The sequence below is a fragment of the Astatotilapia calliptera genome, chromosome 7, assembly GCF_964374335.1.
Source record: "Astatotilapia calliptera chromosome 7, fAstCal68.1, whole genome shotgun sequence".
NCBI classification, from domain to species: Eukaryota; Metazoa; Chordata; class Actinopteri; order Cichliformes; family Cichlidae; genus Astatotilapia; species Astatotilapia calliptera.
The window spans coordinates 8,371,374-8,394,913 of NC_137428.1; the positions used below are offsets into that span (position 1 = coordinate 8,371,374).

General features: G+C 40.1%; 2 protein-coding genes across 3 annotated transcripts; one reads left to right on the forward strand and one right to left on the reverse strand.

The window, feature by feature from the left end:
* Window positions 1-873: 873 nt before the first annotated feature.
* Window positions 874-11,203, reverse strand: nadk2 (NAD kinase 2, mitochondrial). 2 transcript variants are annotated; one of them, XM_026172745.2, is made up of 12 exons: window positions 10,411-11,203; window positions 10,230-10,318; window positions 10,055-10,143; window positions 9,728-9,809; window positions 8,326-8,409; window positions 7,295-7,434; window positions 7,045-7,138; window positions 6,762-6,857; window positions 6,053-6,108; window positions 3,246-3,299; window positions 3,042-3,165; window positions 874-2,935 (listed from the first exon to the last, which is right to left on the reverse strand). In XM_026172745.2, exons 1-12 carry the CDS (start codon window positions 10,630-10,632, stop codon window positions 2,797-2,799), a joined length of 1,269 nt encoding a protein of 422 aa, XP_026028530.1. In that variant the 5' UTR covers window positions 10,633-11,203; the 3' UTR covers window positions 874-2,796. The 2 variants fall into 2 exon arrangements, with proteins under 2 accessions (XP_026028530.1, XP_026028529.1); XM_026172744.2 differs by having other exon boundaries at window positions 6,762-6,905.
* Window positions 11,204-14,445: 3,242 nt separating this feature from the next.
* On the forward strand, window positions 14,446-17,091 carry LOC113027235 (lamin-B1.S-like). The gene is made up of 4 exons (XM_080304101.1): window positions 14,446-14,648; window positions 15,506-15,726; window positions 15,816-16,048; window positions 16,273-17,091. The coding sequence occupies exons 1-4, from the start codon at window positions 14,550-14,552 to the stop codon at window positions 16,308-16,310; spliced, it is 591 nt and encodes a 196-aa protein (XP_080160227.1). The 5' UTR covers window positions 14,446-14,549; the 3' UTR covers window positions 16,311-17,091.
* The last annotated feature ends 6,449 nt before the right edge of the window (window positions 17,092-23,540 follow it).

A 23,540-nucleotide genomic window follows, 5' to 3' on the forward strand; every position in this document is an offset into this window, starting at 1 on the left:
CTCATCCGAGTAACTTCTTCAGTCTCAACTGACTGCAGGTTTCCCCAACCATATAAACGGTACATTTACAACAGTACATGTGCAGTTTATAAGGTTGGGGAAACCTGCACTCAGCTGAGACTGAAGAAGTTACTCGGATGAGTAACAAATAGGCCTCGGCTGTTTCCCATGATGCACTGAGTATTTCTTCTTTCCCTCTCTCTGTGCTTACGAACCACTCTGCTCTCTGGTTCGGTTTACTTTCCCTCAGCCCAACCAGTTTCAGCAAATTGCTGCCTCTCCCCAAACAGTGTCAAAGGATTCTTCCTGTTAAAAGGGAGTTTTCCTTTCCCACTGTCAAAGTGGGAAAGGAACCACCGTTGGGGTTTTCAGTTTTCTCCGTAATATTGTAGGGTCTTTACAGTATAAAGCGCCTTTAGGCGACTGTTGCTGTGTTTTAGCGCTACATAAATAAAAGTCTACAGTGTACATTTGTGGGCATGGCATGAACTGTGACATACTTGCAGTGCTGACAGATGATTTTCTTGTGCAGTTACAGCAGACTGACTAAAATGGTACACTGTGCAGATGATTAAATGCACTGAGCATAACCAAATGTATCAAGGACAAGGGAGGTTGCTGTAGACGGATAGTTTTTAGCATTTCTTCCAGCAGAAAACTTCTCAAATCTGGTTTTGTTTTTTGTTTTTTTAAATTAAGGATGACTCCTCCCACAATTTGGACCATTATTTCAGCCTCCAAATTGTTAATTATTAAAAATGATAAATTTCCTGCTAAAGTCACAACGAAAAACAACCTGCTTGATACAATGAAGACAGGAAGGTAATAAGATGAGCTTAATGGGGGGGGAACAAAAGCAGCACACAGAAGCACTTGTAGTTCATATCACTTTATCGAGTTCCAAAACAAAACATTCCAGTAGAGTGTGTTTCCATAGGGAAACTTGCCTTTGGCATGGTGCATGTTACACTTTGCAGATAACTTTTCAAACAGAACATGGTTTTTGCAAGAACGCTCCAAGTCAAGAGATTTGTTGGGTTAAAAATAACTTCACCTATAACTTTAGCCATGCCCACCACAGACAAGACTGTTTCCTGTCTTAGGTGTCAAGAAACAGCCCCTTTAACTCTACCAGAGAAAACAACCCCAACCCTTTAAACATGGAGTTCTCTTTGCTGCACTACATTTTTTTTTCCTCTAAAACTTACCGTTCTGTGTGGCTCAGACAGCTAGGAAAAATAGACACTATATTCCAAAAATATCTTTACTCAGCAAGCCGCTGTGCTTCAAGTCCTCTGCATACATTTACAATTATAAAACTTACAGCGGAATTGAATATATGCTTGGACAGGACTGATGAATCTAGATTTTTCTCTAGTGTTAACGAGGCCCTGAAACCAACAGAGAATGTCTCCTGGTAACAAATACTGTACCAAAGCCAGATGTAGCATATCCCACAGTTGGCCACAAACTTGCATTAGTGAATGTTCTTTCAATACCATCAAGACATCCTGTAGATTATTTCCCCCTCAATTTATAGGATAGTAGATAGTAGGATGAGTAGGAAATGTGGATTAATCCACCACTGAAGACAGCTGGCTAGCTTATAGTATTGGCTGATAATAACTTAACATATCCAGTTATATATAGATATATATTTAAAATGGAGTGCTTTGAGTGGTCTGTAGGAACAGAAAAGAACTCCATACTAGTTGTGCCATCAGTACATATGTCGAGTGTTAAAAAACTTTTGTTTTGGTGGGGTGTTTAAAAACCCTGTCACAGTTTGACCAGCAGGGGGCTTTGCTTCCACAGTCCTCTTAGCACTGCGCATCACATGTAACAGGAACGCATCACAGAGCCAGACGGTTGTGCCAGTAAGTTACTAATCAGTTTGAAAATAATGATTCCTTTTAGCCTACATAATATATATATATATATATAGAGATTGGAGATGTAACATGGTAAAAAGCAAAAATTAAAAACTGAAATACCAATTGTCATTAGTATTTCAATAACATTCAATAACAATTGTGTTATTGTGTGGTTTTGTACATTTATGGTTACACTCTCCCCACGTTCTTGCACTTTTACTTCATCTTCAATTTCCCAGAAAGCTCCTCACATGAGTCAAGCATTTTATTATAATCAGCTCAAGTTATGCTATCAGTGGTGATAATCAGGAAGTCAAAGTGTGACACTGTCCTAATCGTAATGCATGTATAAAAAGAATCACCTGATGTATCAATATCAGAAGTTTGAACTCCTTAGAAATCTGCAGCCATGTTCTGTTTAAAGGTTTTTTGTGTATTCAGCAATAAATTATAAACTTGAGGCAGAGTAATTTGGATTTGTTGACAACAATAACTCTGAATAACTTTGCCCATATTCTTAAAGCTCACTCAGTAGTGTGAAACCTACTGAAAATCTTTGTCCTGTTTCAGTGTGGGGTAATATTCACAAACAGTTTGCTGGATCAGTGTAGCTTTTATGTCTGACGTTTCCAAAAGACTTCAGGTCTACAAAGAGTTTTTACATTCTTTCATCTTGGCCTTAGTTTCACTGCTCACTTTAGGGCTCGTGCTGATATACCGTAAATATAATCAGAAACTGTATCTAAATAAGGGATCATCTTTGTAGCTTGGAATATTGACACAAATATTAAAAATGAAAAGAAAGTGTAAATGGGTTTTGTTTGTAAAATATGTATAATAAAACAAAAGCAAAGGACAAATACTTCCCTTTGAACACATCCACTTGTGAACACTGTTAGCTTGAGAGATATTCAGACTTGTCTCAGTTTTCTAACACAACAGTCCGGAGCTGGTCCTCCTCGCTCATGCTGATTGTAGCGATAGCACCATCGTTGAATTCAAAGGAAGTCCCACCATCCACCACCATGCAAGCATCCCAACAGCGGGAGCGGACACACAACCTGAAGGCAGAAAAGAAGGAAAAAAAACCAAAACGATCAAAGGCTTCAGTTACAGCACAGACTCATCGACGTTGTGCTCTGCCTGAGACTGGTGATCACCACTGACTTTGTGGCAAAGCCTCTCTGTCGACTGCTGGAGAAGACCCTGTTCACGATGGGCTCCCTGACGCTGTAGAACAAACGGCTGTCATCTGGGCTGAACACCAGAGACTTGTTGTATTCCTCTGTAACTGATCACACAGGTGCAAGAGCAAGATAAAAAAGGCTATAAAACTACACAACAATAATGACAAGAGAAATAGGAGCTCACCTTTTTCAATTAATTCTTGGTTAAGGGGGATATCCAGACCTGACTGGGATTTCCCTGGAAGAAAATAAAAAGGCATTTAGGAAACAAATTGGGTTTTATGCATGCAAGGACCAGTTACAATCTACAGTTCCAGAACAGTACAATAGAGGCCAAATATTATCTAATACATTTTGGATTCCAGGTAAGTGGGATCACTGCAGTTTGTTAACTTTTGTTTTGAAAATTTGGGAAGTTTAGCATTAACCTTACTGGGTGTGTTACAGTTTAAGTCAGCGGTCCCTAACCCCCGGGCCGGTCCGTGAGTCGTTTGGTACCGGGCCGCGAGAGTTGCGGCTCAGGTGTGAAATGTATGGTTTTCAGGGTTTTTATCGGTTTTCAGCGTTGTTTTGTTATCGCTTTTATTGTTAACTCAGTTTTCCTGGGTCTTTTCACGTGTGTTATGAATAAATCTTCTTTTTTCGGTACTGGTACTAGTTTTATTTTGTTGTATTTATCCGCGACACCTTAAAGGCCGGTCCGTGAAAATATTGTCGGGCATAAACTGGTCCGCGGCGCAAAAAAGGTTGGGGAACGCTGGTTTAAGTGAAAGGTCCTCAGGATTACTAATAAAATAATACCAGGTTTTATTCTTTTTCTCCCCTCTTAATCCACATGCTGGTGGAAAGTGGACCTTTTGTACCTCCCCTTATTTTCTGTCATGAATGCTGTTCCAGTGGTGGACACCAGAGTTATTAGAGTTTTTCATTTTCATATTTTATTGCTTTTAATTGAATTTAGTTTCAGTCAGCTCCAGAGTGGAATGTTTAGTTTTATTTGTTTCAGTGTCTTTTAAATTATTATTCTATGAAGTGGAGAGTCAGAGGCAACATTTCTTGTAGGCAGGCAAGTACCAATAGAATCTTTACCAGACTAACACATACTAAAACTGAGGCTCTTTCCTTTAACAACATCATTTCAGTTGGTTTTAGCGTCAGTCTAGTTTTTATTTTCCATTTTTATTTTTAGTTTTTATCTTAGTTAACAATAATAATAACCTTGGGTGGATACTCAGTGTTACCCCTGTCCACAGCTTTAAGTTATGAGGTAAGTGTATGTGCTTTAGCCCTAAAAACTCCAGACAATTTAGTATGTATGGATCTGTTTGACACTAGAATGTGCAGTATGTTTACCTCAGGCACACAGCTCTGGGTAATGTTACACCCACCTGCTGTTTAAAGCTCCTGCTTACAAGGGTCAACTATTCAGAAAAAGATGGTTAAAGGGAAGGGTGGCTTTAGCAGCAGAACTGCCAAGGGGTCATTAAAAAACAAAAATCATATAACTCTAAATAAATAGATAAAATCTGAACTTCATATTTAATCAGTTTGTGATAAATAAATTTTAAAAAATCATCAATATATCATTACAGTTTTATTCATCACAGTGAATTTTGGGGTGTGTCAGAGCAGTGGGGAAACCATAGCTGAATTGAGGAGGTGAAGGGCTTCAGACCGAGTGGTTGACAGTGAGTAAGAGAGCGGCTGCATCGGGCAAATAAAGAAAGTGGTCTTTTTCTTTTTCAAATATACACAAATTGTTTAGATTGACAACCAGGCAAATGGAACTACTCATTCTTCTTGAGAGTTTAGGTGTTACTATTTTGCTGCATTTGCTGATAAGGAACATTAAGACAGACACATCTTGCAAGTCTCTGCCTGCTACTCTGCAAAGTTATGATGATATCTGCGTAGGGATGGGTATCGAAAACCGGTTCTTGTTAAGAACCAGTTCCCACTGTTTCAATTCCTTGGAATTGTTTGCCATTTTTGCAAACGATTCCCTTATCGATTCCAGTCGCCCCGAATGACGTCACCACGTTGCGGAGCGTCATTTACCTGGCAGGAAACACGGCGCCTAAGCGGCTCAGACGCTCAAAAGTTTGATTATACTTTACGAGAACGGATGACAAACAGGGCAACTTGCAATACTTGCAAAGTAGATATTTCATTTAAGAGAGGAAACACCACGAATATGCAAAAGCATTTGCTCACAAAACACATGATAACCTTAAATGAATGTCGTGTTTTTAATGCCGCTTGACTCGTGAATCTCAACCCAGCAGCAGCGGTAACGTTTGCACGTCCTCTCCCGTTAATGCGGCAGGTAAATAATCAACTAACAGTGCATATTATGTTAGCGCGTTCTGCCTTATTACAAAACCTGCCATTACTGTGCATTTAGGTGACCATGATGAGACAGACAGACAGAGTCTGGCTCAGATGCTGGCAGTTCTCGCTGCAGTCTACCGTTAGCGTCTCCTTTCAGGCCAGGATAGACGAATGTCACCGAGCAGTGTCTAAGTTTGTGGTAAAAGGCTTGCACCCATTTGCCACAGCAGATGTCCCCGATTTTCGGTAAGTGAATGTATTTAATTGTAGGCAGGGACATTACTGGATATTCTTGTGTAATTGCTACAGAATAATTTATGTTATACTTTGTTATTGCTACAGAAGAATATTTATTTTATTATTTTACATTTACCATTTTTTCCTCCAGGGACCTTGTGACACCACATTGAAGAGCCATAGGCTGGATCTCTTAAGATCTCACTGTTGGGTTTGTAAGGCCATGTTACTCCTAAATTTCTATCTTGTTCAAAGAGAAGATAAAAAACAAAGTTCTAAGCTAATCGACCTTAGTGTTCTCCTTTTTAAAAAGAATCGTTAAACAGAATCGAAAGTGGAATCGGAATCGTGAAAATCTTATCAATACCCATCCCTATATCTGCGGGTCTTGCACCTCAAAATTTGCACATGTACAGTACATACCAATTTTTAGAACTTCTTCCACTGCTTGTTCAGCAAGTTTATTGATGTTGTATGACCTGTGGAGCACAAGAGAGAAGCTTGTGAGGGAGCTGACAAGTGTAAAGACACGATTCTTTTCATTCTTATTTGTAAGGCAATATCATGCTTTACATCAATGGCTTTCATAATTTATAGGAAAAATAAAACGTGACAAAAATAAAACAATGTCTAAGTAAAGAATCAGCATTTTTAGTAGTAAATCACAGCTGGGCCAATATAAATTTTATATCTATCTGTGTGTGTTTAAGTCTTGCCTGCATCTCCTTTCAATGTTAGGTGAAGTTTAATAATATTAATCTGAATATTAAAAGCTCTTCATGGACCAACCAAAAATGAATCAAGTGTTTGGAGCCAACTAAGAGAAATTTACTTAAGTTTGGTTGATCCACACAACGTGATAAAGGCCCACTGGCTATTATTACTGTGCAGCTGTGCTCATACAGATGTTACAACCTAGGTTTTTCCAGTGACTTGAAACTTTTCCCATCACATCACACTTTTTACAGTCCAGTAAGAATTTGCTCACTTATGTGAAGAGACTATGAACCTATGAGGTTCATTTGCACCTGACTCAAGCATCAAAGCTTTAAATGGTGCAGGAAGAGCTATTCCTGGTGCAGGAAGGTGATTAGGAACTACTTTTTTAAACATTTAAAGTTGTTTTGTGTACCAGGCTTTGGATCCTGTTCCTGTGCATATGTTCAGTCCAGAACTCTTTTGTTTTTCCCATGGGCCATCATCCACGGAGATCTCGTAGTAGGAAGCCCTATGGAGCAAGAGGTTAACATGGGGTTTGAAGGATTTTAACTTCACCCTGTGGTGGACAGAGATTTTTCCTGATGAGTGCTGGAAAAGCATGCAGCATGCCAGTGAAGGGACTGAGGATTTATGAAAATTACAATATGCAAACATGCTTAGATGGGAGTAAGAATCTGTTTCCGTGATTAAGGTACCTGGAAGACAGAGATTCTCCAATGAAGATTTCATTTAAGCTTCTAACAGGGAGAAGGCTAGGCTTGTGGAAGGTCTCATGTAGTGTTCCTGTCCCTAGAAAGAGTAATTGAATTGGGAAAAGGACGCAGGGAAAGAAATCAAGAAAACATCAATATAACTCCAATCTCACGCCATGTTTGCACAAACTCAGGATTGAGTGACACTGGAGAAAAGAGACTGGATCAGACAAGCATGCTGAGTGGGTCGTACTGTTTAAGTTGTCCATGGAGGTGAAGCGGTGAGCTTGGTTGTGCTGCTCCAGGCTGAGCTGCTGTTCGTGGAGGTCCACTGGATTGGGATTTATTCCTGTTCCCTCTAAGTGCAGACGGATCCTCTGACGCCACAGCCACCTGAAGACAGCCAGGGAAATGTAAGGGGACGAGATCTGCAGTCTCAAGAGGCGTTAGCCTTGTGTCTGCGCCATTTCTCCATTTTCTATATTTGTCTCCGAATCCTCTTTAAACCACTTTTATGAGAAGAGGTGGTCTACTTTGAAACATAACTACAGAATCTGAGGAAATAAAACGGTGACACTAAGACAGCATCCCAAATATCACCATATTCATTTTTACTGGACACTTTTACCAAAACTCTTGACAGTGGGCAGCAGTGAACTCTAGTAGCAGGACAGTGTAAATGGATTTAGGATATCCGACTGAGTTTGACGACACAGCTTTGGGGTGTTAGACATCATGTGACTTTTCCCCAGACATACAGATTTAAACTCCTGAACTCTAAGCTAATGACATGTCAACAACTCCATGGTGTTCAGTACGCTGTAGCCAGCAGCAAAGAGTTATGGACTATTTTCTGTACAACTTTGAACATAAAATAATCCACTGGTATTAGTTAATAACATAATGCAGTTGTCAGGGCCTTCAATACAGACACAATGATACAATTTTGCATTTTTACCTCGCAGAACCACAGTACATTTTAAATCAAACATGTTATTAAAGTGCAGAGTTTTCACTTTAACTCAAGGTACTTTACACTTTAACAAAAGGTATTGCATTAACTGTTTAACTACACTCATTTCATACACATTCCCCCATTTCCATTGGTAAGTTACCTGATTTAAAAGCAACTGTGGTTGTGCACAGAGGCAAAACTGCAAAAATTCAGCCCCTGTCCAAATACTTATGGACCATAACTGTAGATTGTCACTACTGAGCCAGAAAAAGCTGCTAACATTGAGGAAGGCGTGAGAGCAGTCAGCATTTGTAGATAAAAATACACACCTGAACTCACCACGGCACAGCTTCTCCAGTGCCTCTGGGAAGGCACGAGTGTATCGCACAGGCAGGCACAGATGACCTTCTGACCTTCAGTAGAAAGACAAAACTTCAATATACTCACCTGGAAATGTTAACCAGCAATCGGCTGGCTTAATCCCATGAAAAATTCAACTTATTTAAATACTTACACACCACTGCACTGAGAAATTTACATTAATGACTTATTGAGTTTTTCAATAAAACACACAGTCTTTATTATTGTGGGCTTACTATGCTTTACATTTACTTTCTGTTGTGTATATATACACTGTTCCAACAGTGGATGTGGCCAAAATTTCAAAGAATGAAGTCAGTGTACTTGCAAATAATTATTGCGAGCTAAAAAATTCATGGCTGTTCTAAATACTCATTTTCAGACAGTTTTCCCTTCTTCTGGCTCTGCGACAGTGAAGAGCCCCAATACGTGTAAGACAGAGGATGAACTAAAGGGGCGGATGAAGGTCCAGCATAACGATAAAGATCGTCTCCAGACCATGCAGCACTAGTGCTGGAGGACAAAACGATCACGCTATTTTAAAAATGTTGATGACAATGATAAATTCAATCAATACACATGGCTTATCGGGCCAATAGATGTTCTCCCTCTCAACCCTGGTACCAGGGGCAATGGGGTTCAACAGGTTAACGTGGCTATAATACCCAACAAGTAATACCAAAAAGCCAGCTGCTCAGGAAGAGATAATACAGGTCGCAAAAAGGCAAAAGTGCAGAAGTCGTTTCCTCCATTTAGACTGAGCGCAGATGGACAGGTTAAAAAAGACACAGCGCCGACAGGTCCTGACAAAGTTCAGTAAAATGACACCTCTTTTATTACTTTCAAAAATATGCAAAAGAATGTCTATTAAACTTCAAACTGTGAACAGGCTAGTCTTATTAATTGGAGGTACAGGGGCAATTATTCAGATACAATACATTAGTTTCTATTTACATTTACATTCTATTTACATTTTTTTATGCCTGCACTGTTAAACAGTACAGCACAGTGTTATACTACCAGTTAATTTGAGTTAATTGTATTTTTTAATGCATGTAAACCAGTAATTTCCCCATGTTTCAGGTAATTGTAGCCTATTAGTTATTAATACTTTTTCTTCAACTTTCAATTTGTATTAAAACAAACAGCTAGCTTAGAATACTAACATGTACCTACATCTATATCAATAATTACCAAAATTGTTTAATATAGAAAAAAAACATTAATAGTGATAATAATTTGGTCTACATTGCCCAGCTCTATGCAGAACTAGCCCAACAACAAAAATATGGAGTTGTACACTAACATAATAGGTCCACTTTAATTTAACAATACAATTCATATCCAACAATGGTCTGTTCTGTGCTTTACCTTTCAGGGTCTGTGTTAACTCCAACGACTGGTTTGTCTTTGCTAAAAACCTTACTGGCCACAAGTAGCATTGTTCCATCACCTAATAAACAAAAACAAAAAACCCCCACACAATTCCAGTTACTGAACTTGGATTTTGTTAAAGAACAAAGAGAGTGAAAGACAAGGAAGAACCTTTTATTCTGTGGTTATTACATTAACAGAATATATACTGGTAATGACCATATAAGCCATATATTATTGATGTTCTACATTTACAATGAATTACTGTCCCAAGCAGACAGCTTTGTTGTACAAATGATACCTAGGATGACAAAATATTCCTACCTCCAGCAGAGATAATGGTATCTGCCCACCGCACTACATCTTCATTGTATTCTCCTCTTTTTACCACTTGTACAGTAATGCCTTCTCTCCTGAAAACAAACAGAATACAAAGAGAGTCCCAGCTGCAAGCACTTCCCATTTCTCTAAGAAACATTGCTGTTGGACGGTATCTTACTGCAGGCTCTTCACAATGTGCTCCACGTTGCTAGTGTGGATGTTGTGTCTTTCCAGAAGGCCATTGTAGCTGGAGCCCTTCATAGCAAGCTGTAGAACACAGATTAAGTAAAACACTGGGTGAAGGGTAGAATGTAAAGTGGCGTGTTTGCTTTGTGGTAGTCACATGAATGCAGTCTTACCAACTGCTTTAGATCTTCTTCAGAAACTCCTGCATAGCGATACCGCTGCTGTTCAAACTCATACCGCGTAGTCTTTGTGACCACTGCTACCTTTTCTGGTTTGAACCCAGCTTTCGGTTGTGGTGATGCGCTGCACAGTGAAGCGTGGAGGGGGCGAAGAGTGTTTCCATACAGCAGGCTGATGGCTCGACTCCCGTGGCACAGCACCGAACGGCGAGCCATCCTTATTAAATGAACCTACAACCAAAAACTTCACAAATGTCCGGTTAGAGTTACTCAGGGTCCTGCGTAGTGCAGCTGTTAGGGAGCGCACATACTGACTCCTGTCAGTACTCGACAGATGTTTCACAGTCAAGTGAGATCCACGCGCACACAGCTGTCAAGGACGGTCACCACCACGCTCGCTCCGTGTTGCAAGATGAAGACGTTAAGATTTAACTGTCCGAGTAAAGTATCTCCTCAGAACAGCACTAAAACGCCAAGAACAGCAGTAACCTTGCTGCTAACTAGTGATTCTTCTAACCATATTTGGCAGAACCGGACTTTTCCAGCTGAGCTTAACAAGCTAAAAGTAGCTAGCAGCTTGTTCACAAGTCGTTAGCCTGTCTGCCTATCACATCTTTTTCACTGGGCTAACTGTTGTCGCACGCCACAGTCAAGCCGTGCTACGCTCCAAAGCTCCTTAAACACGAGATAACACCCATAAGAAGGTGAATAATACGCGACAACATAGAAAACAGTGGAAGCACAAACCATGCAACCGGGCACGTACTCAGGCTGTACGTGCGTGCGTGCGTACGTAACGTAGCATCTCATTGGCTGGTCGAAGGGCCTTGGTCCAGCTGGAGGCGGGTCTGCCCTGGGACAAAAAACAAACAAACGGATTTCTTGGTGTAAGCGCCCCAGCATGAATGATCAGTCCAAACAGAACAGACACACACTCTAGCTACCAGCAGTGGCTCATTGTCAAAGCAGCTATTTATTTGACTATAATCTCTCTCTAATTATGTCAATATGTAATTATGTTTAGTAATTTGATTGGGCAATTAATTGTGAGTACTGAAAATGACCAATGGTCAATGCTTAATCTGCAGGATTTATGGTCCCCCAAAATTGTCCGTCTTCGTACACTTTTCGGTCAGACAGACAGGGGAGAGGGGCTCTCACCCACATGCGACGCGCTGCAGTGCCTTGAAGCAGAAATCAAGACGTGCACGACCGGGTGTTGTGCCAAAAAGTGATCGGCTGACAAAAACTGATTTCCTGTATTTGCCAAAAATTGATTGACTGCTTTCTTACATTTGCACAATATCTCTAGAATCAGAGTGACGCTAAAAAAAATCATTTATGCATTTATTACTTCTAGGCTGGACTAGTGTAATTCATTATTATCAGGAGGTCCTAAAAACTCACTGAAAAGCCTTGAGTTGACCCAAAATGCTACAGCAAGAGTAGTGACAGGGACTGGAAAGAAAGAGCATATTTCTCCTGTATTGGCTTCCCTTCAGCTCCCTGTTAAATCCAGAATTTAATTCAAAATCCTGCTCCTCACATACAAGGTCTTAAATAATTAGGCCCATCTTATCTTAATGACCTTATAGTACCATATCACCACATTAGAGCACTTCGCCGTCACACTGCAGGCTTCTTGTTCCTAGAGTATTTAAAAGTAGAATGGGAGGGAGAGCCTTCAGTTTTCAGGTCCCTCTTCTATGAACCAGCTTCCAGTTTGATTCGGGACACAGACACTATCTCTACTTTTAAGACTAGGCTTAAAACTTTGGGCTACCCTTAGTAATGCTGCAATAGGCTGCTGGGGGATTCCCATGATGCACTGAGTATTTCTTTGTCAGTCACCTTTATCACTCACTTTGTTACCTCTCTGTACTGAATCACACTTGTTATCAATCTCTGGCTGTCTTCCACTGCATGCATTTTGTCCTGCTTCCTTCTCTCACCCCAACTGTTTGCGGCAGATGGCCGCCCCTCCCTGAGCCTGGTTCTTCCGGATGTTTCTTCCTGTTAAAAGGGAGTTTTTCCTTCCACTGTTGCTAAAGTGCTTGCTCATACGGGGTCATATGATTGTTGGGTTTTTCTCTGTATGTATTATTGCAGGGTCTACCTTACAATATAAAGCACCTTGAGGTGACAGTTGTTGTGATTTGCTGCTGCATAAATAGTCAAATCTAATCAATTTATTTATATAGCACTTTTCACAGGATAAAAACCATTAATTTTTTTATAAAAAATAAAACTGAATTGAATTCAATTGGATCTTGAGAGTGGACTAAAATTTTGTTTTACACATTTGTATAATGTATAATTTTTGTATAATTGTTCTGTATAATTTTGTATAATGATAAGCATCTTATCTGGTCTATAGATTGAGATCACTTGATGCCAGATATGAGTGGGGGATCTCAAAACAGCACTGTAGGTGATGTCAGTTGTTCTAGTAAGCCAAGCCCTCTGTTCATTGATTGTTCACAGACAACATAGATCGCCTGTCTCACTCTACGAAGGGGTATGATTGCGACATCAAGAAAAAAAATATTATTGATCATTTTGAGAATAATTTTGATGTTCTGAAACAGCGTAGCACATTTTGAATTGCATCAGAATAATTCATACACTATGAAAGGTCAGTCTGACCGGATAGTAAATGGACTGTGGACCTCCATTATGATGCGACGCTCAGAGAAGATATGACCCTGCTGGGTGGGGTCCACGATGTGATGTTCCTTTAACTCTAATGATCTATTACGATCATTCTTTAAATGAACCTGAATGCACAAAAACACATAAAGCGTATAACTACTCATCGACAGCAACATCATATTATATCATATCTACACCCTACCAGCTACACATTACTGAAGCCCCCAAGCCCCAGAGTACAAATGATTTCGAAATCACTAAGTAAAAAACTTGAGGACTCTGCTTCTCCTTGCAGTCTACAGAAGCACAAGAATGGCACCAAGCAGTTAGTCTTCTGTCAGCATTGGAAGATGAACTCAAATTGATTAGTAAAGGTAACCGAGGTAAAAGTGTATACATTCTCCATAACAAAACAATTATTTCTGTAATACTATAACAAATTTAGACTAAGACAATAAGATTCAGACTTAAAAAGTAGATAATAATGACTATAATTATTCTCTTTTTTAATTTAATTTTTTTATAGCTAGAACATGGTATTATTTGATATTGGGGTTTTAAGTTTTAGAACACCCCAATATTTCCAAATTTTTATTGAAAATTATGCAGTTTGTCTCATTGCACTCTGAAATGAAAGCATAGTACAAATAAGCAATTGGAGTAAAAAAAACAAACAAATCATGGAATCGATTTAGAGACATTAAACCTCCATGTTTGACATTTGACGCCACACACTGTGGAACCATCCTTTCGCCTACTCTATGCTGTACAAAGATCCTGTGTGATGAACTGAAGATTTCAAATTTTGATTCAGTCTTCAGAAGTCCACTGGTGGTGGTACATGGCCCAGGCAAGCTTATCTGTCTTATTCTGACGTCTTAGCAATGGCTTTCTAGCTGCAACTCGTCCTGTCAAGCTTGAAGTCTTCCCTTCACAGTTGAAACTGAGATTTGCTTACTACAATCACTATTAAGCTGTGCTTGAAGCTGTTGTCCTGTATATTAGCTATCATGCAAGCTGTTGCGTGAAGGAATCTACTGGACTATCCGGTTACATCAGGCTCTTTATGTACAGTTACAACAATGTTTGTTCTTATTTGGTGTCTTTTCTAAGGGCTTTTTAAATGTAGTATTTTACTTTAGTAGAAAATTTGTGTCTGATTAATTAAAATCTTAAGATCTGAAGATGAAATCAACTGAATGCAATCTGCTGTAGACACCAGAATGTTAAACAGTTATTGACAATATACTGCAGAATGCGGTATGTTGATACCAGCTGAAGTCTGCTCATGCAGAGAAAGTAACATGTTAAAGTAGCACCCATACGAAAGCGAAGAGAACTGTAAACATAACTTCCTGTATGTCAGGAAGTCACTGACGGCACTTAGTTCCTCTTTCAGGGTGTGAAACTGTTGCTGTTGTTGAATCTGGAAACATTTGTATATTTGTCTCCAGCCAGAAGATCTGCATCGCTTATCATAGATGAAAGACGCATCAGCCAACATGGCTCAGGGGGAGCTCAGAGAGTCTGCCCTTACGATCGAGAGCCTCACTGCGCAGCTAGTTGATCTGCAGAAGGAGGTTGGCTTTTTATCTTACGTATAAGGCTTTAATTTCTGTTAGCCAAAATGCCTGTGTTTCTTAGTTCTAAGTGTGAGTACAGACCATGGTTCCATTACAGGAAGGATGTTAAATGATCTGAGTTTAGAAATAAACTGAGCTGATTAACATTGATGGTGAGTTTGCAGTTCCATAAGGGATGATCAGAGTAGTGTTCTACATATGTTCACCCTGAGTTAAGTGCATGCATGAGTAGGGAAAGAGAATTCAGGAAGCTATTAATAGATGAAACTTTGATATGATATTCAGAGAGATTTTTTAAATGCTCTTCATTTACAATTTCAATACAATAATACATATTCCAATGTCGCAAGAATGTATAGACTTGTAGAGCAATAGGTGTTTGCCTCAATGTTTCTTAATTTAGAAGATTGATGTCATATAATGACTGTCTCGATAGCTATCAGTATGAGTTTTTACAACTGTCTTCTATACATTGACATAATAGCTGCAGAAGTTTAGAGACATAACTACTGATCATGTCAGAACTCTATTTTTTACTGTAGCCCATCCAATCCTATGACATTTTTAAGATGTCATGAAAAAAATGATGCCAAAATATAACTTACATGCCAAAGAATCTGGCTCTACAAAACTACCTGTGTTTAAAGTTAAAGTAAAAAAAAACAAAAAACCCCAACATCCTAACTTACTTACATTTCAATACTGATTAGTATTAACCTAAATCCTAAAGAAAAATTTACCAAATACATTTGAACAATGCTGTCACGCAGATCACAAAGCTAACAAAATTAAAGCACTGCTGAATGACACTGTGGACTTGCTTGTTCACCTCTGTCTTCTTTGCAAATATTGAGACTCATGGTTGGCGTGAACGTATAGCAGAGCTGGAGGCAGCATTGGTAAAGGAAAAAAATACGAGCCGCAAAATGCTAGCAGACAAAGAACGTGAGGTGGCTGAGATCCAAGCAAAGATGCAGCAGCAACTTCATGAGCATGAGGAGTTGTTTGATGTTAAACTTGCCCTGGACATGGAGATAAACATCTATCGTAAGCTTCTGGAAGGAGAAGAAGAAAGGTGAGGAAACAAAAATTTTGGCTCATCTTTTGACATCCCTTCTGAAAAGCTTTGATAACGCAGAACTCTTTAACTTTGCTTTTCTTTAGGCTAAAGCTGTCTCAAAGTCCTTCATCTCATGAAACCATGTCTCGAGGCTCATCCAGCAGTGGAAGTGTGTGCACCACTCAGGGAAAGCGGAAGCGTGTTGACATAGGGGAACAAAACGCCAGCAGCTCAATGTCAAAAGTGCACACTGCCTCAGCCACAGGACCCATCTATACTGACGAGATTGACAGAGGTGGCAAATTCATCTGCCTTCAAAACAGTGGAAGTGAGGCAAGTTTGACATGATTCATGTCACTTCAAATGTATGTGGATTTCTAGAATAATTTTTGTGTATCAGACTTTCAAACTAAAACTATGTATGTGACAAGTCTAGTATTCTGGGTCACACTTGTTGGGATTTGGTACAGTTTAACAAAATACAAGTTTTTGAAAAAATGAATGTTTCCGATGTGTGCTATAAAACAGTTTGATTATAGATTTGGTTGATTTCGCAGAGAGCGCCTCACACCGCCAAGACAGCCTGCTTAATCATGTGACTTGGCTGCACCAACCACTCCTCATTACTATCATCTCTGAGCCCATCCACTCTGCTGCCAACTGTAACACAAAAACTATTTTTCTATCTTTTGTAGTAAATTTCAGCAAAAATGCATAACTGTGTGTTAAAACTGCATTAATGTTTTTCTGTAGGTATTCATGTGAACAACCAAAAATCAAACAGAACTGTATTTCTGAACTTTCTTTCTTGAATCTGTATTTAAATCTTAACATTTTCTCTTTTCGTGTCATTTTATTTTTGTTGACTTTTTTACAGTTACAGAAAAGCCACAAGTGGTTCATTTTTTTCTGGTCTGGTAAGCTGTAAAGGTTCTATATCATCCTGTTAAACTAAAACAGGGAATCAAAGGATCTTAGTTGCCCCGAACTACATGATTGTTGATGAATATATATTGATTGTTAATAAGGAAGTAAGGGCAGTGTGTTGCAACTGTTACAACTCTTTTCGTATAGAATGAAAACTGACTTTAGTCACTCCTGTGTTAGTACTGGGTGGTAAATGATTGGATCTAAGACACTATGAACATTCACTGAAAGCAAAAGCTTGCATTTTTAAACAGTATGACTCATTTCTGTGAATTAGTGTGTTGTGTATACAAATGCCACTGTATACACAGATGACTTAATTGTGATTGTATGTAAGTTTTTGATTATGAAAAAGCATCACTTTAACTGTTTTTAAAAAATATTTAAAGTACTTTCTGTGTGATATTTTGCATGCTATGGGTATATATCTCAATAAATTTATTCCCGAACTTACATTTGTCTGTATATATTTCAATTCAATTTTATTTTTATTCAATTCAATATTTGATGTCTTCAGTATGTATATACAATGTAAAAAGTAGCAAAAATAATTAAAAAAACATTACATGAGAAGGTGGACACACTTTCTCATGCGATGTTTTTTAAATACATTAATGTAATGTAAATACATTATATGTTAAAGAAGTGGTGGTTAAAATGGTGGTTAAAGAAGTTTGTCGTGTTTGAGTGGTGGTGGGGACCAGTTTGTGGCATAATTTGCATAGTACAGTTTTCTGGGCCGTGTCAGACTTTTCATGACCAAACCATGTCCATGCTACAGAGGTAGCGCCTGGTTTAACAACAAGGTCCTCGACTTGTTTTGACTGGTCCTTCTGCTTGGAGCTAGCTGGTTCTGCCTCATCCTTGCTGGCCATGCTGGTATTCTCTGTGCCTTCATCTGCATGGTGACTGTAAGCGCCATTTTATAGTTACTTGATGTTTTTATTTGAGGTCATTTGTTTGCTGCATATTCTGAAATTTTATGTTTGAGAATAATATATATCATTTCAGTTTATTTTGAAAAGTCTCAACAGAAACTTGAGCTTTATTGTGAAAGGTTTATGTGGAAAATAAACAAGCGGATGGTGGAGCCATACAATGGTTTTACCGTCATTGTTGGTAACGAAAGTACGCGTAAAAACAGTCGCTTGTTCGTCCATAGTATGGTTATTGTAAGTATAAGAGAAGGAGAGAACTTTAAGAAATAAAATAGCAACTACAGTGACCATCAAAACCATGAAAAAAATATTGCCATAAACAGTTTATTTTGCAACACCACAAAACAAACAATAGCGTATACAGGGTTCGTACGGATGCTTGAAATTAGGGCTGGGCGATATGGCCTAAAATTCATATCGCATATAATTTGAAGCATGTGCGGTAACGATATATATCACGATATATTCTTTTCTTCTGTATAATGTATTTTCCACACTATAAGGCACACTTAAAATCCTTAAATTTTCTCAAAAATCGAGAGTGTCTCAACATGTCTCAACTCTGTATATTTTTAGATATTTTATTTATTGTTTACTCTATTTAATTTGTAAAATATGTGTACACACACACACACACACACACACACACACACACACACACACACACACACACACACACACACGTAGAAAAATATTTAGTATACACATCCAGAAATGCATATACTATTATATATTGTACATATATTTATTAGTTTCAGATGTAGCCATTCTTGTATTTTGCTTGTTTACATTATTGTATTTTGCACAACTCTGTTGCTTGTGAAGCTCGCACACAAGAATTTCACTCACATGTGCTGTACCAATGTACCTGCACATGTGATGTGACAATAAAAGTGATTTGATTTGCAATGGCGTGTCCAGCGGGGTGGCCTGGGGGGGCACAGGCCACCCCCCCAACCAGACTGGTCACCCCAGGTGCCACCCCAAAGGCAAAACAATAAAATTCAATCAAATATCAAATGTACGATTATGTTTTCACGGTGAAGCTCAGATATCCGAGTGTAAGTGAATGCAGCATGGGCTTCTGCGCTATGTGCATCACGTTAGCAAAGGTAGGAGAGCCAAGCACGAAAGATACCGCGGTAAAGTGAGCCGTCATTTGTGAGCCGCGGTCAAGCCAGCCGCCTCCTATCCGCCGCATAAATTTCCTTGCGCTTTTACACCAGTCTTTACGGTAGCGCCTTTTCGCTTTATGTGCCGATTGAAAGCCTATACCCGCGCACACGTGCACGCGCGCGCACAAATTACAATGTAACGGCCCGATACAGTCAATACAATTATGGAAATGTCAGAAATTCATTAAAAATCATCCTGAGTAGTTGATGTACAACTTTCAACACATCCCTCCTCTGGGACACCTACTGTACCTGTGTGCCAATTTTCATCCAGATTTACTGTAGAATTCCTCAGAAATTAAAGGAAACTTATATTCAATTCAATACAGTCAATACAATAGAATTATGTCAATTTTCAGAAATTCATTAAAAATCATCCTGAGTAGTTGATGTACAACTTTCAACACATCCCCCCTCTGGGACACCTACTGTACCTGTGTGCCACGTTTCATCCAAATTTACTGTAGAATTCCTCAGAAATTAATGGAAACATTTATTCAATCTAATACAGCCAATGCACTACAATTGTGTCAATTTTCAAAAATTCATTAAAAATCATCCTGAGTAGTTGATGTCCAACTTTCAACACATCCCCCCTCTGGGACACCTACTGTACCTGTGTGCCAAGTTTCATCCAAATTTACTGTAGAATTCCTCAGAAATTAATGGAAACATTTATTCAATCTAATACAGCCAATACACTACAATTGTGTAAATTTTCAAAAATTCATTAAAAATCATCCTGAGTAGTTGATGTCCAACTTTCAACACATCCCCCCTCTGGGACACCTACTGTACCTGTGTGCCAAGTTTCATCCAGATTTACTGTAGAATTCCTCAGAAATTAAAGGGTACTTTATTCAATTCAATACAGTCAATACAATAGAATTATGTCAATTTTCCAAAATTCATTAAAAATCATCCTGAGTAGTTGATGTACAACTTTCAACACATCCCCCCTCTGGGACACCTACTGTACCTGTGTGCCAAGTTTCAGCCCGATTTACTGTAGAATTCCTCAGAAATTAAAGGGTACTTGTATCCAATGCAGTCGGCCAATAAACTACAATTATGTCAATTTTCAAAAATTCATTAAAAATCATCCTGAGTAGTTGATGTACAACTTTCAACACATCCCTCCTCTGGGACACCTACTGTACCTGTGTGCCAGGTTTCAGCCAGATTTACTGTAGAATTCCTCAGAAATTAAAGGGTACTTGTATCCAATGCAGTCGGCCAATACAATTTAATTATGTCAATTTTCAAAAATTCATGAAAAATCATCCTGAGTAGTTGATGTACAACTTTCAACACATCCCCCCTCTGGGACACCTACTGTACCTGTGTGCCAGGTTTCAGCCCGATTTACTGTAGAATTCCTCAGAAATTAAAGGGTACTTGTATCCAATGCAGTCGGCCAATACAGTAGAATTATGTCAATTTTCAAAAATTCATTAAAAATCATCCTGAGTAGTTGATGTCCAACTTTCAACACATCCCTCCTCTGGGACACCTACTGTACCTGTGTGCCAAGTTTCATCGAAATTTACTGTAGAATTCCTCAGAAATTAATGGAAACATTTATTCAATCTAATACAGCCAATACACTACAATTGTGTCAATTTTCAAAAATTCATTAAAAATCATCCTGAGTAGTTGATGTACAACTTTCAACACATCCCTCCTCTGGGACACCTACTGTACCTGTGTGCCAGGTTTCAGCCAGATTTACTGTAGAATTCCTCAGAAATTAAAGGGTACTTGTATCCAATGCAGTCAGCCAATACAATTTAATTATGTCAATTTTCAAAAATTCATGAAAAATCATCCTGAGTAGTTGATGTACAACTTTCAACACATCCCTCCTCTAGGACACCTACTGTACCTGTGTGCCAGGTTTCAGCCAGATTTACTGTAGAATTCCTCAGAAATTAATGGGTACTTGTATCCAATGCAGTCGGCCAATACACTACAATTATGGAAATTTCAGAAATTCATTAAAAATCATCCTGAGTAGTTGAGGTCCAACTTTCAACACATCCCTCCTCCGGGAAACCTGCTCTACGTCTGGGCCAAGTTTCAGCCAGATTTACTGTAATATTCTTCAGAAATTGCAGGGAACTTATGTTCGGTGCAAGAAAGGCTGAAAGACGACCACCACTGAACAAGACACACAAGCTGAAACGTCAAGACTGGGCCAAGAAATATCTCAAGACTGATTTTTCTAAGGTTTTATGGACTGATGAAATGAGAGTGAGTCTTGATGGGCCAGATGGATGGGCCCGTGGCTGGATTGGTAAAGGGCAGATAGCTCCAGTCTGACTCAGACGCCAGCAAGGTGGAGGTGGAGTACTGGTTTGGGCTGGTATCATTAAAGATGAGCTTGTGGGGCCTTTTCGGGTTGAGGATGGAGTCAAGCTCAACTCCCAGTCCTACTGCCAGTTTCTGGAAGACACCTTCTTCAAGCAGTGGTACAGGAAGAAGTCTGCATCCTTCAAGAAAAACATGATTTTCATGCAGGACAATGCTCCATCACACGCGTCCAAGTACTCCACAGCGTGGCTGGCAAGAAAGGGTATAAAAGAAGAAAAACTAATGACATGGCCACCTTGTTCACCTGATCTGAACCCCATTGAGAACCTGTGGTCCATCATCAAATGTGAGATTTACAAGGAGGGAAAACAGTACACCTCTCTAAACAGTGTCTGGGAGGCTGTGGTTGCTGCTGCACGCAATGTTGATGGTGAACAGATCAAAACACTGACAGAATCCATGGATGGCAGGCTTTTGAGTGTCCTTGCAAAGAAAGGTGGCTATATTGGTCGCTGATTTGTTGTTGTTTTGTTTTTGAATGTCGGCGAGGATTCCGCACGGCACTCCCCTCCATTCACCTCGCGAATCTCCGCTCTCTTCCAAACAAAGTCGACGAATTACTGCTCTTAAACCGGACTAACAAGGACTTTGCACGCTCTGCTGCCCTCTGCTTCACTGAAACCTGGCTCAGTGAGCGAGTCCCAGACGCTGTCTTAAATCTGCCGGGCTTCCAACTTCACCGGGCGGACCGCGAAACAGAGCTCTCAGGGAAAACAAAGGGTGGTGGAGTCTGCTTCTACATTAATGAAGGTTGGTGTACTGATGTCACAGTGTTACAGAAAAACTGCAGCCCACACTTGGAAAGTTTTCTCATCAACTGTAAACCTTTTTATTCACCGCGGGAGTTTTCTTCCTTCATGCTGGTCGGAGTTTACATCCCTCCACAGGCCAACGCGAACAACGCACTGTGCGAGCTGGCTGACCAGATTACTACCCTGGAGAGGAAATTCCCGGATTCCTTTACAATTATTCTTGGGGATTTTAACAGAGCAAACCTAAACTACGAACTCCCTAAATACAGACAGCATATAGACTGCCCCACCAGGGACAACATCATACTGGATCACTGCTACACCACTCTAAAAGATGCCTATCGCTCTGTGCCCCGGGCAGCTTTGGGACATTCTGATCACTGCATGGTCCATCTTATTCCAGTTTATAGGTAAAAACTCAAACGTGCCAAGCCTGTAGTCAAAACTGTGAAGAAGTGGACTAACGCAGCAAAGCAGGAACTGCAGGACTGTTTTGACTCCACTGATTGGACTGTTTTTGAAGCTGCATCTGAGAACCTAGATGAGCTCACGGACACTGTGACATCATACATCAGTTTCTGTGAAGACGTGTGTGTGCCAACAAAGACCTTTTGCACATACAACAACAATAAACCATGGTTCACTCCTAAACTCCAACATCTTCGCAAGGCCAAGGAGGACGCTTACAGAAGTGGTGACAGGGTCCTGTACAAGCAAGCCAGGAACACACTGACCAAGGAGATCAAAGCAGCTAAAAGGATCTACTCCCAGAAGCTGGAAGAACGGCTCTCAGCCAACGACCCTGCGTCAGTGTGGAGGGGCCTGCAGGAAATCACCAGCTACAGACGCCCCCCACCCACTATTGAAGCAAACAAAGACCTGGCCAACGAGTTAAACACTTTCTATTGCAGGTTTGAGACGGACAGACTCCCACGCCCCACCCTCCCCTCCCCAGGGACATTGCTTCAGACATTGACCCCCAACACACCTTCCACCTCTCCCCCCTTCACCCTGCCCCTCCCCAATCAAGACTCAACGACCACCCCCACCCTCCCCAATCCAGACTCAACGACCACCACCACCCTCTCCAACCCAGACTCAACGACCTCCACCACACCTCTCACCCCCCTTTCCTCCTCCCTGAAACTCAGAATACACACTGAGGATGTGAGCCGACTATTCCAGAAACAGAAGCCCAGGAAAGCCCCCGGACCAGATGGCGTCTCACCCTCCTGCCTCAAAACCTGTGCTGAACAGCTGGCTCCCATCTTTACTCGCATCTTCAACAGATCCCTGGAGCTGTGTGAAGTTCCCTCCTGCTTCAAACGCTCCACCATCATCCCTGTTCCCAAGAAACCCACCATCACAGGACTGGATGACTACAGACCTGTCGCCTTGACGTCTGTGGTCATGAAATCCTTCGAACGACTGGTGTTAGCCCATCTGAAAGACATTACAGGCCACCAGCTGGACCCTCTGCAGTTTGCCTACCGGGCAAACAGGTCAGTGGATGATGCAGTGAACACGGGGCTGCATTACATCCTGCAACACCTTGACTGCCCGGGAACCTATGCCAGGGTCCTGTTTGTGGACTTTAGTTCGGCTTTTAACACTGTTAGAGTTTGTATTGTTGATTGTCATTTATGCTTAGAAATATTTAACCA

What these genes read in the sequence shown, in the direction of transcription:
- LOC113027235 (XM_080304101.1), top strand. Translation starts at nt 14,550, where the DNA reads ATGAAAGACGCATCAGCCAACATGGCTCAGGGGGAGCTCAGAGAGTCT. An exon ending in CTGGAAGGAGAAGAAGAAAG is followed by an intron (nt 15,727 to 15,815) that starts GTGAGGAAACAA and finishes GCTTTTCTTTAG; the next exon opens with GCTAAAGCTGTCTCAAAGTC. An exon ending in AAACAGTGGAAGTGAGGCAA is followed by an intron (nt 16,049 to 16,272) that starts GTTTGACATGAT and finishes TTTCGCAGAGAG; the next exon opens with CGCCTCACACCGCCAAGACA.
- nadk2 (XM_026172744.2), bottom strand. Translation starts at nt 10,632, where the DNA reads ATGGCTCGCCGTTCGGTGCTGTGCCACGGGAGTCGAGCCATCAGCCTG. An exon ending in GTTAACACAGACCCTGAAAG is followed by an intron (nt 8,410 to 9,727) that starts GTAAAGCACAGA and finishes TTTCTACTGAAG; the next exon opens with GTCAGAAGGTCATCTGTGCC. An exon ending in GGAAGAAGTTCTAAAAATTG is followed by an intron (nt 3,300 to 6,052) that starts GTATGTACTGTA and finishes ATTTTCTTCCAG; the next exon opens with GGAAATCCCAGTCAGGTCTG.